Source organism: Saccostrea cucullata, unplaced genomic scaffold (assembly GCF_032062105.1).
Source record: "Saccostrea cucullata isolate Sc308-1 unplaced genomic scaffold, CSIRO_AGI_Scuc_v1 ctg1462, whole genome shotgun sequence".
Lineage (NCBI taxonomy): Eukaryota > Metazoa > Mollusca > Bivalvia > Ostreida > Ostreidae > Saccostrea > Saccostrea cuccullata.
Genome location: NW_026926506.1, coordinates 81,701 through 95,629, shown reverse-complemented (window position 1 = coordinate 95,629; position 13,929 = coordinate 81,701). Strand labels below are relative to the sequence as shown.

The window sequence follows — 13,929 nt, the reverse complement described above, 5'->3', positions numbered from 1 at the left end:
CTTTCCATTCTTTACTAATTTGGGTATTTAGTGATATATAGTTTTACGCCCTTTTGGATCCACACCTTACATATACTTTTACATGACCACACACACATCTATTGGTCATTTTTCGAAATGCTTTGTTTTCATTGGTAAGTGTTTTGGTCTTTGTGGTGTAGTGAGTTTTATTCAGTTTAGACTGTAGATTTCTGATTTGTAATGGAGAAGACCTAGTTTTCTTTGCTGTTGAATTAATGCATTTGAAAAGACCTTAGAACTTTTGACAGTTCCAGAAATGTAAGTTTTACCTGTTTTATGCTTCAAGATATGTTTTCTATAATATTTTGTTAAAAAGGTAGAAAACAAGATATTCTATTTTTACATGTTAACATAATGAGTTATACACTACCCTCCATAAATAAGTATCCACAGTTATTTTTTTACAATTTTCAAATGAAAAAAGCTAAAAAAGTGTATAGAATATCTGTAATTGTCTTTTATAAAGAGAGATAACCTATACCGAGCATTGTAACAAAAGAATCCAATGAGAAATTAAATTTTTAGACAAAAATAAATCAATTAACATAATAATTTTTGTGAAACTTATTCTCTACATTATTAAACGGTATTTGAATCATAATAATCTCTTACTTTTATTTACCTACTGTCGGCAATTAAAAGAAAAATAAACATAAGAATAAAGAATTTCAATAATCAGCAACCTTTTATGACAATAAAAATTACATATGGTGCCTGGGTACAAATAAAGAAATTGAGAAGATGGGACGGTTAACTTTAGAAGAAAGGATTCTCTGCAACCTGCTGCACCTACAAGGAAACGCGATATCGGAGATTGCCAGAAGACTTGGAACTACAAGGTAAGTCATCAGTTTTGTTTGAATTTTATTTTTTTAAACATATTGCTTAAAAACTTTTTTTAAAACTTAGTTAATTTCCTTTCCTTTAACTGAAAGACGATTCGGAAAACAATTCTAAGAAGACAGACAACTGGATCTTATGAAGATGCTGCACGACCAGGGAGACCTAGGTTATCAACACTCAGAGAAGATAGAATTCTTGTGAGACAATCTCTGCAGAACAGAAGAGAGACTGTTCCACAGCTAAGGACTGAGTGGATGCAGAATGGAGTTCAAGCATCCAACACCACAGTAAGACGGAGACTGAAGGAAGCTGGTCTGGTAGCGCATGTGGCTTTGAAAAAACCCCTTCTCACAGCTGTTCATCGCAGGAAAAGACTACAATTTGCACTGGCTCATGCGAATTGGACTTGGGTTGACTGGTCAGCAGTACTTTGGTCGGACGAGTCCAGATTTACACTTTTTCAAAATGATGGCCGTGTGTTCGTCAGGAGGCGGTCTCATGAGGCATACAGAAACAACTGTATTGTACCAACAGTCAAGTTTGGTGGGGGTGGTGTTACTGTTTGGGGTGCCATGTCCTACAGGGGAACTGGATTCCTGACTCCCCTTAAACAAAGATGGATATTTGGACATCTCAGTAACTCGGCAATCCCTTCTGCACATCAACTTGGATACGGAGATAACTACTTTTTCCAAGATGACGGCGCTCCATGTCACAGGGCTAATGTAGTAAAAGAATGGAAAGCTGACCAAAACATGCGTTGCCTTGAATGGCCACCACAAAGCCCAGATTTAAACCCAATAGAAAATTTGTGGAGAGATCTTGGACTTGCAGTTGGAAATGGTCGAAGATGTCATGATCTCAGGGATTTGGAACAAGCCCTAATTAATGAATGGAGTCGGATTCCAGTAAGAAGATGTCAGCAACTTATTAGAAGTATGCCCAACCGAATACAGGCTGTGATACGTGCTAGAGGGGGATACACAAAGTACTGAACTTTTTTATTTAAAATGATTACTTAATATGTTATTTATGCAATGAATTCCTGTAAATAAATATATTTATAAAAAGTGAAAAAAATATTACGTTTTCATTGATATTTTACCATATTTTATTCATGTATTATGAAAATATGTGAAAATTACTTAAATCTACCTCAAATATGAGCCTGGTGTGGAAAAATAGATCAATAAAAACTTTTGTGAGTGGTGGATACTTATTTATGGAGGGTAGTGTATGTCTAGTTATTCAGCTAATGATAAATATAATGAAGTTTTCGTGTAGATCAATCTGTATATAAACCTGAAAATACTTTGAAGTAAAAATTTTGGTTATTAAGATAATTTAAATAATTATTTATTTAGAGAAAGGTATTGGTGTAGAGCAAGTCCTTATTTTTACATTTATTGTACATATGTATCTCCATATATAACGAATATAAACTTGCAGGGGGGACCATAAATTGGTATGTCTATCTGTGTACATGTATATATATTTTTATGATTTGCGAAGTAACATAAAAGAAAGATAACTCTTTACAAGATTGTAAAGCGTATTTGTGTTATAAGAGTTAACTCCCTTATATCATATGTAAAGTATATCTATCATGTGTTATCATAGTGAATGATGATAATTACTTGTAAAATGAAAGACAGATAATTTGTTATATTTTATAACCAGAATATTTAATTGAAATTTCCTATTTGTACATATTTTTATGACGCAATTTGTATATTGCAGGACAATTCCATTACTCCATGTACATTTCCATTAAATCCATTATAAATTCCATATCATCGATTTTCAACTGAGAGATGTCATAATTAAAAGTGTAAACTACAACAGTATTGTGTTTTCCATCATACTGCCGGGAATACCCGCTACACCTGAAAAAGAAGAAATTTTAAAAAAAGTTTAACGAAAACTTTGAGACTTTGAAAAACTTTATCAAAATCTTTAACACTTTGAAAAACTTTATCGGAAACTTTGAGACTTTGAAAACTTTGACTCTTTGAAAAACTTCATCGAAATGTTTGATACTTTGAAAAACTTTGACTCTTTGAAAAACTTTATCGAAAACTTTGACACTTTGAGAGAGTTTATCAAAAACTTTGAAACTTTGAAAAAGTTTATCAAAAACTTTGACACTCTCAAAAACTTAATCGAAAACGGGTGAAAACTTGCCACTTTAGTAAACTTTTACGAAAACTTTGAGACTTTAAAAACTTTATCTCAAAATCTTGAACACTTCGAAAAACTTTATCTTCTTCTTCTTCTGTTTTCCAACAAAACTTCAGAGTACTGAAGATTACTTGTTGGTGCGCATGCGTGACCTAAACTTATATAAATAGAAACATTTTAAAGAAAAAAGAAATGTGCTTTTATTTACATAAGTGATTACAAGAAAAATTTAACTGTTTTACTTTTTACATATATAGTGTTGAGAACAGCTGGGGTTAGCCGTTCTCTAAAAATGTCAACGTTAGTGGCTTGGACAGCAGACTGGGGAAGTAAATTCCATTGAAAACTTTGAGATAGTATACTATAGTAAACTATAGTTAACATTGAATAGTATTTTTTTTTTGTCTTTATTAAATTAAGCCCTCTATTTAGTTAACTTTTCTTTCTCTTGTGCCCCCTTACACTATTTAAAATGATTTGCCCCCCTTTTCCCCGACATTAATTGCATACTTTCTATTTCTTGCCGGTATGAAATTTAAAAAAAAAACATTCTTAGTAATTTCAATTATTATTTATTCTCATCAAGGTAAAATTCCTTTGTAAAAACTTTTTTTTTTAATTATTTATTTAATTGCCAGTGATTTTATTAAATTCTAAAAAAAAAAAAAAAAAAAAAAAAAAAAAAAAAAAAAAAAAAGATTATTATGTAAATATTATTTTCTCTTATTTTATCTTATGTTTAATTAGTTAGTGTGGTTTTTTTTTTTTAAATTAAGTATTGTTGTATTGATTTGCTCCTCCTGTAAATGTATTTCAAAAGTTAAACATGTTGAGGGGTTGGTGTCTGGAGTTCCGGTTGGATTGTTTATAGAGGTCGCTTCAAACTCACGTGAGAGTATTACGAATCATCAAAACAACATGGCGACTGTCAAGTTGAGTTTCATCCTGAAAGTCTTCCTTGCACAATGTTTAGCTTTAACAGCTCTCTCCTTGCACGTCCATGAGTTTGAGGTGAAGCAACAGGGTTTGAAAAATCTTCTTGAGCCACAGACAGCCATCAGAAGCAGACGCGACTTAGGAGATCGAGATCCGAAATGCACGTCACAGGAAAATACCTTCTTGAATGAAATCAACTCGGGAAAAGTAAAACTTGAGCAGAAGGTTTGTGTAATGTCGTTTTTGTTCAGGGTCAGGTAATCTATGATGTAATATAAAATCCATATTGCTGTACTTAAAGGGTGAATCTTTTTGTTTCTTTAACAATGCAATGAATGCATAGTGGTTTTGGTAAAAGTAGAGGAAATTCGCATGGTCTTTTGTAATCATCAAGTCTGGTACAATCACTAGATTTAGCTACGTAGCTTGATTTACCTACATACTGTAGCTTTATTTACCTACCTGGGGTAGCTTTATTTAGCTACCAATTCAATTTATTTCTATAAAAAAGCATCTTTCCCAGGGTGTGCAGAAAATATCCTTTTGATGGCAGTGATCATTTTCAATTTTGAACTCATCTGAAAACAACTCGGGAAAAAAACATTCTTGAAGAAATGTCTTTTCTGCGCAATTGCAATCAAAGTTCTGAAAGTTTTGGGGCTATGTATGACAGTTAGAACAGTTACTCCTTGAATGAAATGACAACGAAGTCCAGTTCCGGTTAACACTATAATAGGTCAGTAATCATTCAGCACAAATTGAAGTAATCATACTCAGTCATGCCTCACTGCACGCATCAGAGAGAAGACAGTAATCAAACAATGGAATTACATGTTTTGCTCTAAATTGTCCAAATGCAGCAATGTTTATTTTATCTCTGCTTTAGATTGTTTTTATAAGCTTCCCTAGTATGAATATCAATAGTCTCTTAATTGCAATTTTTTGTCTCTTAAATAAAAAATAAAATTTTGAAAAGTTACATTGAAATAGCTAAATAAAGCTACCTGAGGTAGGTAAATAAAGCTATATGTAGGTAATTTTACCAAATGTCTGACAGTGATTAAGAAATTTCGACAAGTCTGAAGTAGGAAAAAAGTTAATGTCAAGCCCTGCAGAGGGATCAATCTTCTAAACAATGGGCATACAGAAAAACTTGTGAAATCAGCGTCTAAAATACACCTTATGATTTCTCTCTATATTCTTCCAATTTCAGTTTTTCTCCTTCAAAGTTTGAAATACCGGTATTTTCATAGCTGGCAGTCTATAGTTTCTACTATTATAATATATTCATAATCATGATAATTCTTACAACTCTTACTTGTATCTTTGTTTCGGTTTTAAAGGCCGATCACATTCATGTCAAAGTTTTAAAGTGAACAAAATGGAAACATGCTTCAGATTGCATGTCCATTTAAAAAACATTTTCAGTGGTAGGGGGGCTTAGGTGGTCCCATGACCCCGTCTTACTATTTGTCATTTCAGAATGTTGGCAGCTCTGCAATTGACACAAAAAAATTAAAAAAATTTACTGAACATAAGGTCTGGTAAAAATACACTTTTTACCATGTTTACCAGACGAAGCATTTATTTACCAGACAGACTTTTTTCTTTAAAACCATAAAGAAACAGATTGAAAGGATGGATGGATTGAGGTTTCGTGGTAGGTGGAGGGGGGGTATGGTTATGAAAAATGGTTTGAATGAAATCGATAAGTTTACTAATAAAAATTTTTGTTTTGAAAGGTACTTATACAATTACATTTAATATTTAATTTTTTCTTGATATTTGACTTAAAAAAAACCCATTTTCTTTAATTTTCTTTAATTTGAATGCACTTTCAATATAGCTGCAGAACTATAGCATTATGGCTTAATATATTAGTCTTTGACCATGATAACGCTACTGATCCCTTAATGCTAAAAAGGTGCAAGATCTTTTGTGCACTGTTGGGAAAAATTTTTCCTCTTTATAGCAATTTGGTCAATTAATTAAATTTCATTCCCTAAATTTAGAAACATTCTTTAAGGCCTAAAAAAAAAAAATAAGTTTGTTTCCTGTAACCCGACCCACCCATTCAAATTACCCCCGGGTGGATTTTTTTTTCTGACAAATGGCAAAATTTCGTTTGATCAATCAGCTGATTCAATTTATTAAAAAAAGAAAATTAGCTTGTAGCTTAAATTGAGAGATAAAATATGTCAACCTAGTTTACATAAAAATTTACCTTAGTTATTAAGAATAATCATTATTATATCAACAATTTCCCCCTACAACTTTTACTTTCTGAACTTCGTTTTCTGCCGCTTGGCAGCCATTTTGGATGCCATGTTGGGTGTCCACTGTAAATATGACACCTAGTTTATTCAGTCCGGGGATGTTTGAGCATTCATAAGCCAAAAAAAAAAAAGAAAAAAAAAATTCCCGACCTACGGACCCTTATAATTTTTTGGGAATGTTACAGGAAACAAACATATTTTTTTTTAAGCCTAATCAATCTGTATATTTCTTCACCTCCCAACCCTTAAAATTTAGTTGTCTCTACGCAATTACACTGTCACTCGTTTGATTTTACTTTTCTGAAATACAACAGACAATTCAAATCCAGCTAGTTTATCCATATAGAGACGACTGTAAAGAGTTATGAGGCGGATAAAATATAGGATAAAGAACAGTTTATTTTCAGGGATCTTCAGTGAGAGAGAAATAAGATTTTATCATTCAAATTGCTTGATAGCACTGTTTTGTATAAATTTAACATGATCTATGACCAATTGCAGATAAAAAAAATAAGAAAGGAAAGAGTGGCTATTTCTAGCCTAATTTAATGATTTTCTTTGACCAAAAAAAAAGTCCAAATTAATCTGTTTTTGCAAGCTACGGATAATCGGTCCACCCGTCACCCCACAAACAAGGACTGGGAACCGAGAACCCTTGGCTTGTGAAGATGAATTTACTCAGCCCTGTTACCAGGTGACGCTTTAATAAAGCCTAGATACCTTAACCAAACATGTCTAACAAAACAAATATACAGGAAACTTCACAGCCTATAGAAACATATATGTATCTTTATTTATTTCCTTTTGAACTAATTGTGTACTAGATAAATTTTTCAAGATAAATTCTCTGTTTTAAAACATCAGAGAGCTCATGTTTTTTTTACTTTTTAGCTCACCTGAGCTGAAAGCTAAAGTGAGCTTTTCTGATCACATTTTGTCCGGCGTCCGTCTGTCTGTCTAGCTGTCCGTAAACTTTTCACATTTTCGACTTCTTCTCAAGAACCGCTGGGCCAATTTCAACCAAACTTACCACAAAGTAGCCTTGGGTGAAGGGGATTCAGGTTTTTACAAATGAAGGGCCACACCCTCATTCAAGGGGAGATAATAGGGAATTAATGAAAATTTGGTGGCATATTTAAAAAATCTTCTTCTCAAGAACCACTGTGCCAGGAAAGATGAAAATTATGGAGAAACATCCTCAGGTAGTGTAGATTCAAGTTTGTTCAAATCATGACCCCCGGGGGTAGGGCAGGGCCAAAATGGCCGACCAACGTTTTACATAGAAATATGTAGGAAAATTCTTTAAAAATCTTCTTCTCAAGAATGACAAAGCCATAATTCATCATATTTATATGAAAGTATGCTCAGGTAGTGTAGATTCAAGTTTGTTCAAATCATGACCCCCGGGGGTAGGGCAGGGCCAAAATGGCCAACCAAAGTTTAACCTAGAAAAATATAGGAAAATTCTATAAAAATCTTCTTCTCAAGAATGACAAAGCCATAATTCATCATATTTATATGGAAGCATGCGCAAGTAGTGTAGATTCAAATTTTTTTTAAATCATGACCCCCAGGGGTAGGGCAGGGCAAAAATGGCCTATCAAAGTTTTTAAAGATATATATAGGAAAATTCTTTAAAAATCATTTTCTAAAAACTAGCAAATCCATGATTGGTCATAGGACTACTTTTGGATTTAAACTTAAAGTTTACATTAAAAAACCATTTTCTACTTTTTCCTACCCTTAGTGCTCAGGTGAGCGATGTGGCCCATGGGCCTCTTGTTATTTTTTACACTGGCTACACTTGCCATTTACTGATGCATTAATTAAAATAAAAATTGTGATTGTCATGTGATCTTTTGGCAGATTTTGTAATGATTTTCAGGTGACAACAAAGATTTTATATGTTACATTTGATTTATTTAGAAATTGAATTGACATTGTGTTCACTGAAGTGTACAGATATGTGACTTAATAGGTCGCACCTCATTGATTTCCGAGACCTTGGGGTTTTGTATAATTTTTAACCATCAGGTGATTTAATGATATAGCGTCTTAGAGAGGGGAAATTTTTATATATTATTTTATTTAATATATATACTATAATTACCAACTGCTTAGGGTTGTGTGTGCCTCTCTATATCATTACATTGTATTTCTTTTCAAAAATTATTTTCTGACTATTTTTAAAACTATAATCATATAATATGTGTATACTATATTTAAACATGTTAAAGAAAGTCTTAACATTTCCAAGCTAGGTTTTAATAAAGTTGATATTTAAAATGCAATGTTGTTCCGATCACAAATTGATCATGTTGATCAGATAATTTTTTTTGTAAACATTTTTTTAAACATTTTTTTTGTTACATTTTTGTTTATAATGTATAGTGGATATATTAAGCTCAGAAGGTTGTGAGATTAAAGTAAGATTTTTCAATGTTTGTCCAAAATAATAAAGCCTTTAAGTCACCCTAGATAAATCCAAATAGTTGGTTTGATTACCCGTCAATAGAGAGTTGATGTAACAGCTGTGGGATTGTTATACAAAGTAAACACTGCAGTCAGGAAAGCTATGGCTCACCATGTGTAGATAAATCAATTAATCTGATTAGTGTATTGAGTAATATCTCGAGTACCTCGCAGTTATCTAACTTACTACCGCTCTTTTGCCGGGGAGTCGAGAAAGCTCAAATCTCGCGAGATAACAGGGGCATATAGCATTGTTTACAATAGTGACAATCGAATGATTTGAACAATTTTTATGCTTGAAGTACAAAGTTTTGCCGAGAATTGAACTCCATAAATAGTAGATTGTCAAATAAGGAAAGTTTAGATAATTTTATCAGCTTTAAAATGTGGTGATTTTCAATGAAAGTTTAATGAGCAGAACCTGCTTAGTTAAAAATATCGTAAAAATGGAACATTTTGGGATTAGCTCTTCTCCAAAAATAATATCATAACAGTTAAATATTCCGTTTCGATGAAAAATCATCTGGCCCCGGGATCATGACACAGACTTAGACTTAAGTCCAAATTTCAAATTACTATAAAATCTTTAAAACTTGTTAAAGGAAACTCATAATTTGCATACAACAGTAGACTGATGATACAAAATCGGAAAGAATGTTCATTTTGGGCTGCTTGACCTCTAAAAAAAATTCAGCATCTAAGACATTTTTTGATTTAAGCTTAAGATGCTTCATGATCTTGGGGCCTTGATACTTAGAAGCATCCGGATATCTGAAGGTCCACTGTTTATATATATCATTAGCTCACCTGAGCCAAAGGCTTAAGTGAGCTTTTCTGATCACAATTTGTCCGTTGTCTGTCGTCGTTGTCATTGTAAACTTTTCACATTTTCATCTTCTTCTCAAGAACCACTGGGCCAATTTCAACCAAACTTGCTACAAAGTATCCTTGGGTAAAGGGGATTCAAATTTGTTCAAATGAAGGGCCACACCCTTTTCCAAGGGGAGATAATTATGATTTAGAGAAAAATTAATGGCATTTTTATAAAATCTTCTTCTCAAGAACCACTAGGCCAGGAAAGATGAAACTCATGTGGAAACATCCTCAGGGAGTGTAAATTCAAGTTTGTTCAAATCATGACCCCCGGGGCTAGGATGGGGCCAAAATGGCCGATCAAAGTTTTACATAGGAATATATGGGAAAATTTTTTAAAAATCTTCTTCCCAAGAACCACTGAGCCAGGAAAGCTGAAACTCATGTGGAATCATCCTTAGATAGTGTAGATTCAAGTTTGTTCAAATCATGACCCCCGGGGCAAGGGTGGGGCCAAAATGTCCGATCAAAAGTTTACATAGGAGTATATAGGAAAAATCTTCTTTTCAAGAACCACTTGGCCAGGAAAGATGAAACTAATGTGGAATCATCATCAGATAGTGTAAATTCAAGTTTGTTTAAATCATGACCCCAGGGGGTAGGGATTAGCAAATATGGCCGATCAAAGTTTTACATAGGAATATATAGGGTGTTAAAATTCAAGCCCCCCTCCCCCCCCCCCCCCCCCCCCCCAACTTCAGTAAACTTTCAGTTCTGATCTGATATGTGCTTTTTCCTAGCCGATTTGCTCAGGTGAGCGCTGTGGCCCCTGGGCCTCTTGTATATATTTGCTTTCTCCTTAGGAATCGTGTCCTCTGGTTATGTTTAGATTCAGATATTTTTCTTATTATGACCCTCTGAGTCTTTAAAAATCTTTTTTTTTTCTACAGAGGAGAAAAGGAGTACTAAAAGGAGTAGTCATACATGATTAAGTCATGATATTTATAAATTGGAGGCATTAATTTTCAGATAGACAAGTTTAGATTCATTAGTTTCTTCTATTCAGGACTAGTGTGGTTAGAGTTAGGCCACAATAAGCAATGATTTTTATCAAAATTTTACATACTAGAGGAAAAATGCCCTTTGCTTAATATGAAGAACAACATATTGACTCAGGTGAGCAGTGTGACCCATGGTCCGTTTGTTGGGGTAATTAGCAAGGCTCAAAGCCATATACATTATGTCCAATTAAAAGAATTTATTTTATCTTTGCAGCATGCTTTTCAAAACGAGTCGTACTACAGCATGGCACTGGCGTGGTGCGGAAATAACGGGGTAAGGTCAAAAGTTTGATTACTTGTAAACTGTATCAAATGTTTAAGTGATGACCAAATTTAATTTTCTCATCAGATATACCCACACAGATTCATCAATTTGAAAGGCCTTTTTTAACAAAAGAAATTTTGAATAAGAAAAAAAAAATTCTATTTCTTATTATTGTCCTGATTAAACTCTGTAAACTATAACGTGTACATGTTATATTTTAATTTGGTTGCATTGGATTGAGTAGTGCTGATGCTGTGATCTTTGTACACATTATAGTGTTATAAATCCTCGATTTTCTTCACTGTAATATAGGACCTGATAGTGGTAATTACACAGGAAAGCTTTGGGACTGTTAAGCCGTCCAAAGTTTACAAAAGGTAAGACACTTTGGTCTTCATTTAGGTCCTGTGTCAGGCTTTACATGCTCTAAGCACAAAGAGGACTAAGTAAGTACGTAAGGTCGTATGTACTCTAATAGTGCTCAGGACACAAAATTATTTCCTATGTAGCTTGTAAGACAAGCTTTGATTGGTTCCAAAGTTGGGTGTAAATTTCCATGCACCCAACTGGAGATGGGGGTACTATTAGTTACACAGTAAGTTGTGTTACGAATTTATCCCGCTGAAGACCTTTATCAATATAAAAAAAATATTTGTGCATATTATGAAAATATTAAGTTTTGATCCAATAACAATCAACATAAAATATCGTTACAGTAACAAGAAATTTAACTAAACTACCTACATAAACCGTTTCTTAGCCGCCATTTTTATTTACAATAACAACGCTGCGAACGGAATTGTGTGCCCGATTTTCATATAACGCCTCGACGGAGACGTAATACGGAAAATTTCAGGGTGTCATGTGATCAGCTTTTATCCAATCAGCAATATACAAATTTGTCTGAAGCGGGATAATAAATGAAACGTGAAGTCACAATGCCTAGTTTTTCTATGCAGATTAAAAGCAAATGACAAGACGTAAATCTTATCAGTAGATTGAGACACAGTGAATTGAATTTATGTTTACAATTAATTTTTATAGCTACATAGGAAATATATTCTTATTCCGGTTCAATCAGGGGTGTACAGGGATTTACCCTGGGTTTTCCATACACTCTTTAGCCTCAGGGTGTATGGAATAAACCCAAGGTAATTTGCCGTACACCCTGGATTGAACCTGGATAACTATATATTACAAAGCAGGAAAGATGGCTGATATCTAGGCACTGTTTTAGTTTCAGTTTATTTTCATGGATATTTTCCACTTTAAAGAATTTTATTTTGTGTAATTTGATAAATATAGGTGTAATCATTCATCTATACCAAAAATTAAATATCCTGGTTGAAAAGTATTGCATTTTAAAATACTTTTAAAATCTGTTTTAACATAATTATAATCATTCTTACAGCAAATTCAGATATATATTTTTATGCGCCCGGATCGATAGATCCCGGGCGTATATTGTTTTTGTCCTGTCTGTTTGTCTGTTTATCTGTTTGTCTGTTTGTCTGTTGTCAACTTTAACCTTGGCTATAACTTTTGAACAATAAGAAATAGAGACTTCATATTTGGTATGCTTACTCCACTAATAAAGTCCTTTCAAATGACATCAAGGTCAATGACCTTGTGACCTTGACTGTGACCTATATGCTAAAAATAGCTTTTTCCACTGTTTGTCATAACTTTTTAACCATAGGAGATAGGGACTTCATATGTGGTATGCATACTCCACTAATAATGTCCTATCAAATGACATCAAGGTCAATGACCTTGTGACCTTGACTGTGACCTATATGCTAAAAATAGCTTTTTCCACTGTTTGTCATAACTTTTTAACCATAGGAGATAGGGACTTCATATTTGGTATGCATACTCCACTAATAAAGTCCTTTCAAACGACGACAAGGTCAATGACCTTGTGTCCTTGACTGTGACCTATATGCTAAAAATAGCTTTTTACACTTTTTGCCATAACTTTTGAACCATAGAAGATAGGGACTTCATATTTGGAATGCATACTTCACTGATTAAGGTCTTTCAGATGAAACCATGGTCAATGACCTTGTGACCTTGACTGTGACCAATATGCTAAAAATAGATTTTTTGAACTTTGTTGCCGCCAGGCGCATAGTGTTTCACAAACACATCTTGTTTTCATATTATCAGGATAGTAAATAGTAAAATTACCCTGAAGTTTCCTTTTTTTTTAGCACAGACTTTGGGGCTCATTTTAAGCCAGTGATGCTAAACAGACAACCGAGAATTTACAAACACAATGGTGTCCATAGAAACCCTCACAACACAAAGAAGGTACGAGGCCTGAGGTTACCTCCCTTAGTTATAATGCTGGGAAGGGAGACAATTCTATACAAAAAGAGAAGAGATTAGTATTATGTAGAGTTACATCCCTTGTTGATTATCTAATAAGAAACCAAAACAGCATTTTATTTTAAAACAGATATTTATTTGAAATCATTTATTTTGATTCTTTAATTTTTACTGAGAAAAAAAAAATCCATCCCATGTACATTTTTCCCCCATTGTTAATTTAACATGTGTGAATTTGACTACTTTCCTTTTGCCAAATGGATTCATTAAAAGAAGCAACTTAAGTGTGCAAAATATTATTTTAAAACTTCACAGTGATATAACTTGTAGTTTAGAGCAGAGTTAAAAGTGTAATTCAAACTGTATTATAAAGAAAAGAAAAGTAGTCCTACTCACTTCTAAGAATTTTTAAACCACTGCAATTTAAAATACTGTATACAGGGTTATTTTCGCCCCATGTTATTTTCGCCCTGTCATATTTGGAAACAAGTTTGCCCCGTTTTAAATTCGCCCTGAAATTGTTTCTGTTTAAGATATTTACCATTTACTTTAAGGTAAGGTTTGCGTCTCCCTCCAACTTTTATTTTTTTTAATATGCACACATGCCATATATCAATTTATTCAGGGAGATTAGCTTCATCATTTAATATGATTTTCAAAGATATTGCCCATCCCATTTTTTTAGTAAAAGACGCCAAATTTAACGTATTTCATATTTCACCTCAAATAT

The 13,929-nt window shown here is 33.3% G+C and overlaps 1 protein-coding gene across 2 annotated transcripts in view; it reads left to right on the top strand.

Annotated features, from left to right (window-relative positions):
* Positions 1 to 3,952: 3,952 nt before the first annotated feature.
* Positions 3,953 to 13,929, top strand: part of LOC134271879 (sortilin-like) — a 41,847-nt gene continuing 31,870 nt past the window's right edge. For both annotated transcript variants that reach the window (XM_062754093.1, XM_062754091.1), the window contains exons 1-4: positions 3,953 to 4,206; positions 10,818 to 10,877; positions 11,181 to 11,245; positions 13,082 to 13,181. In XM_062754093.1, the coding sequence (XP_062610077.1) occupies positions 3,964 to 4,206; positions 10,818 to 10,877; positions 11,181 to 11,245; positions 13,082 to 13,181 (468 nt within the window). In that variant the 5' untranslated portion in view covers positions 3,953 to 3,963. The remainder of the gene's footprint in view (positions 4,207 to 10,817; positions 10,878 to 11,180; positions 11,246 to 13,081; positions 13,182 to 13,929) is intronic.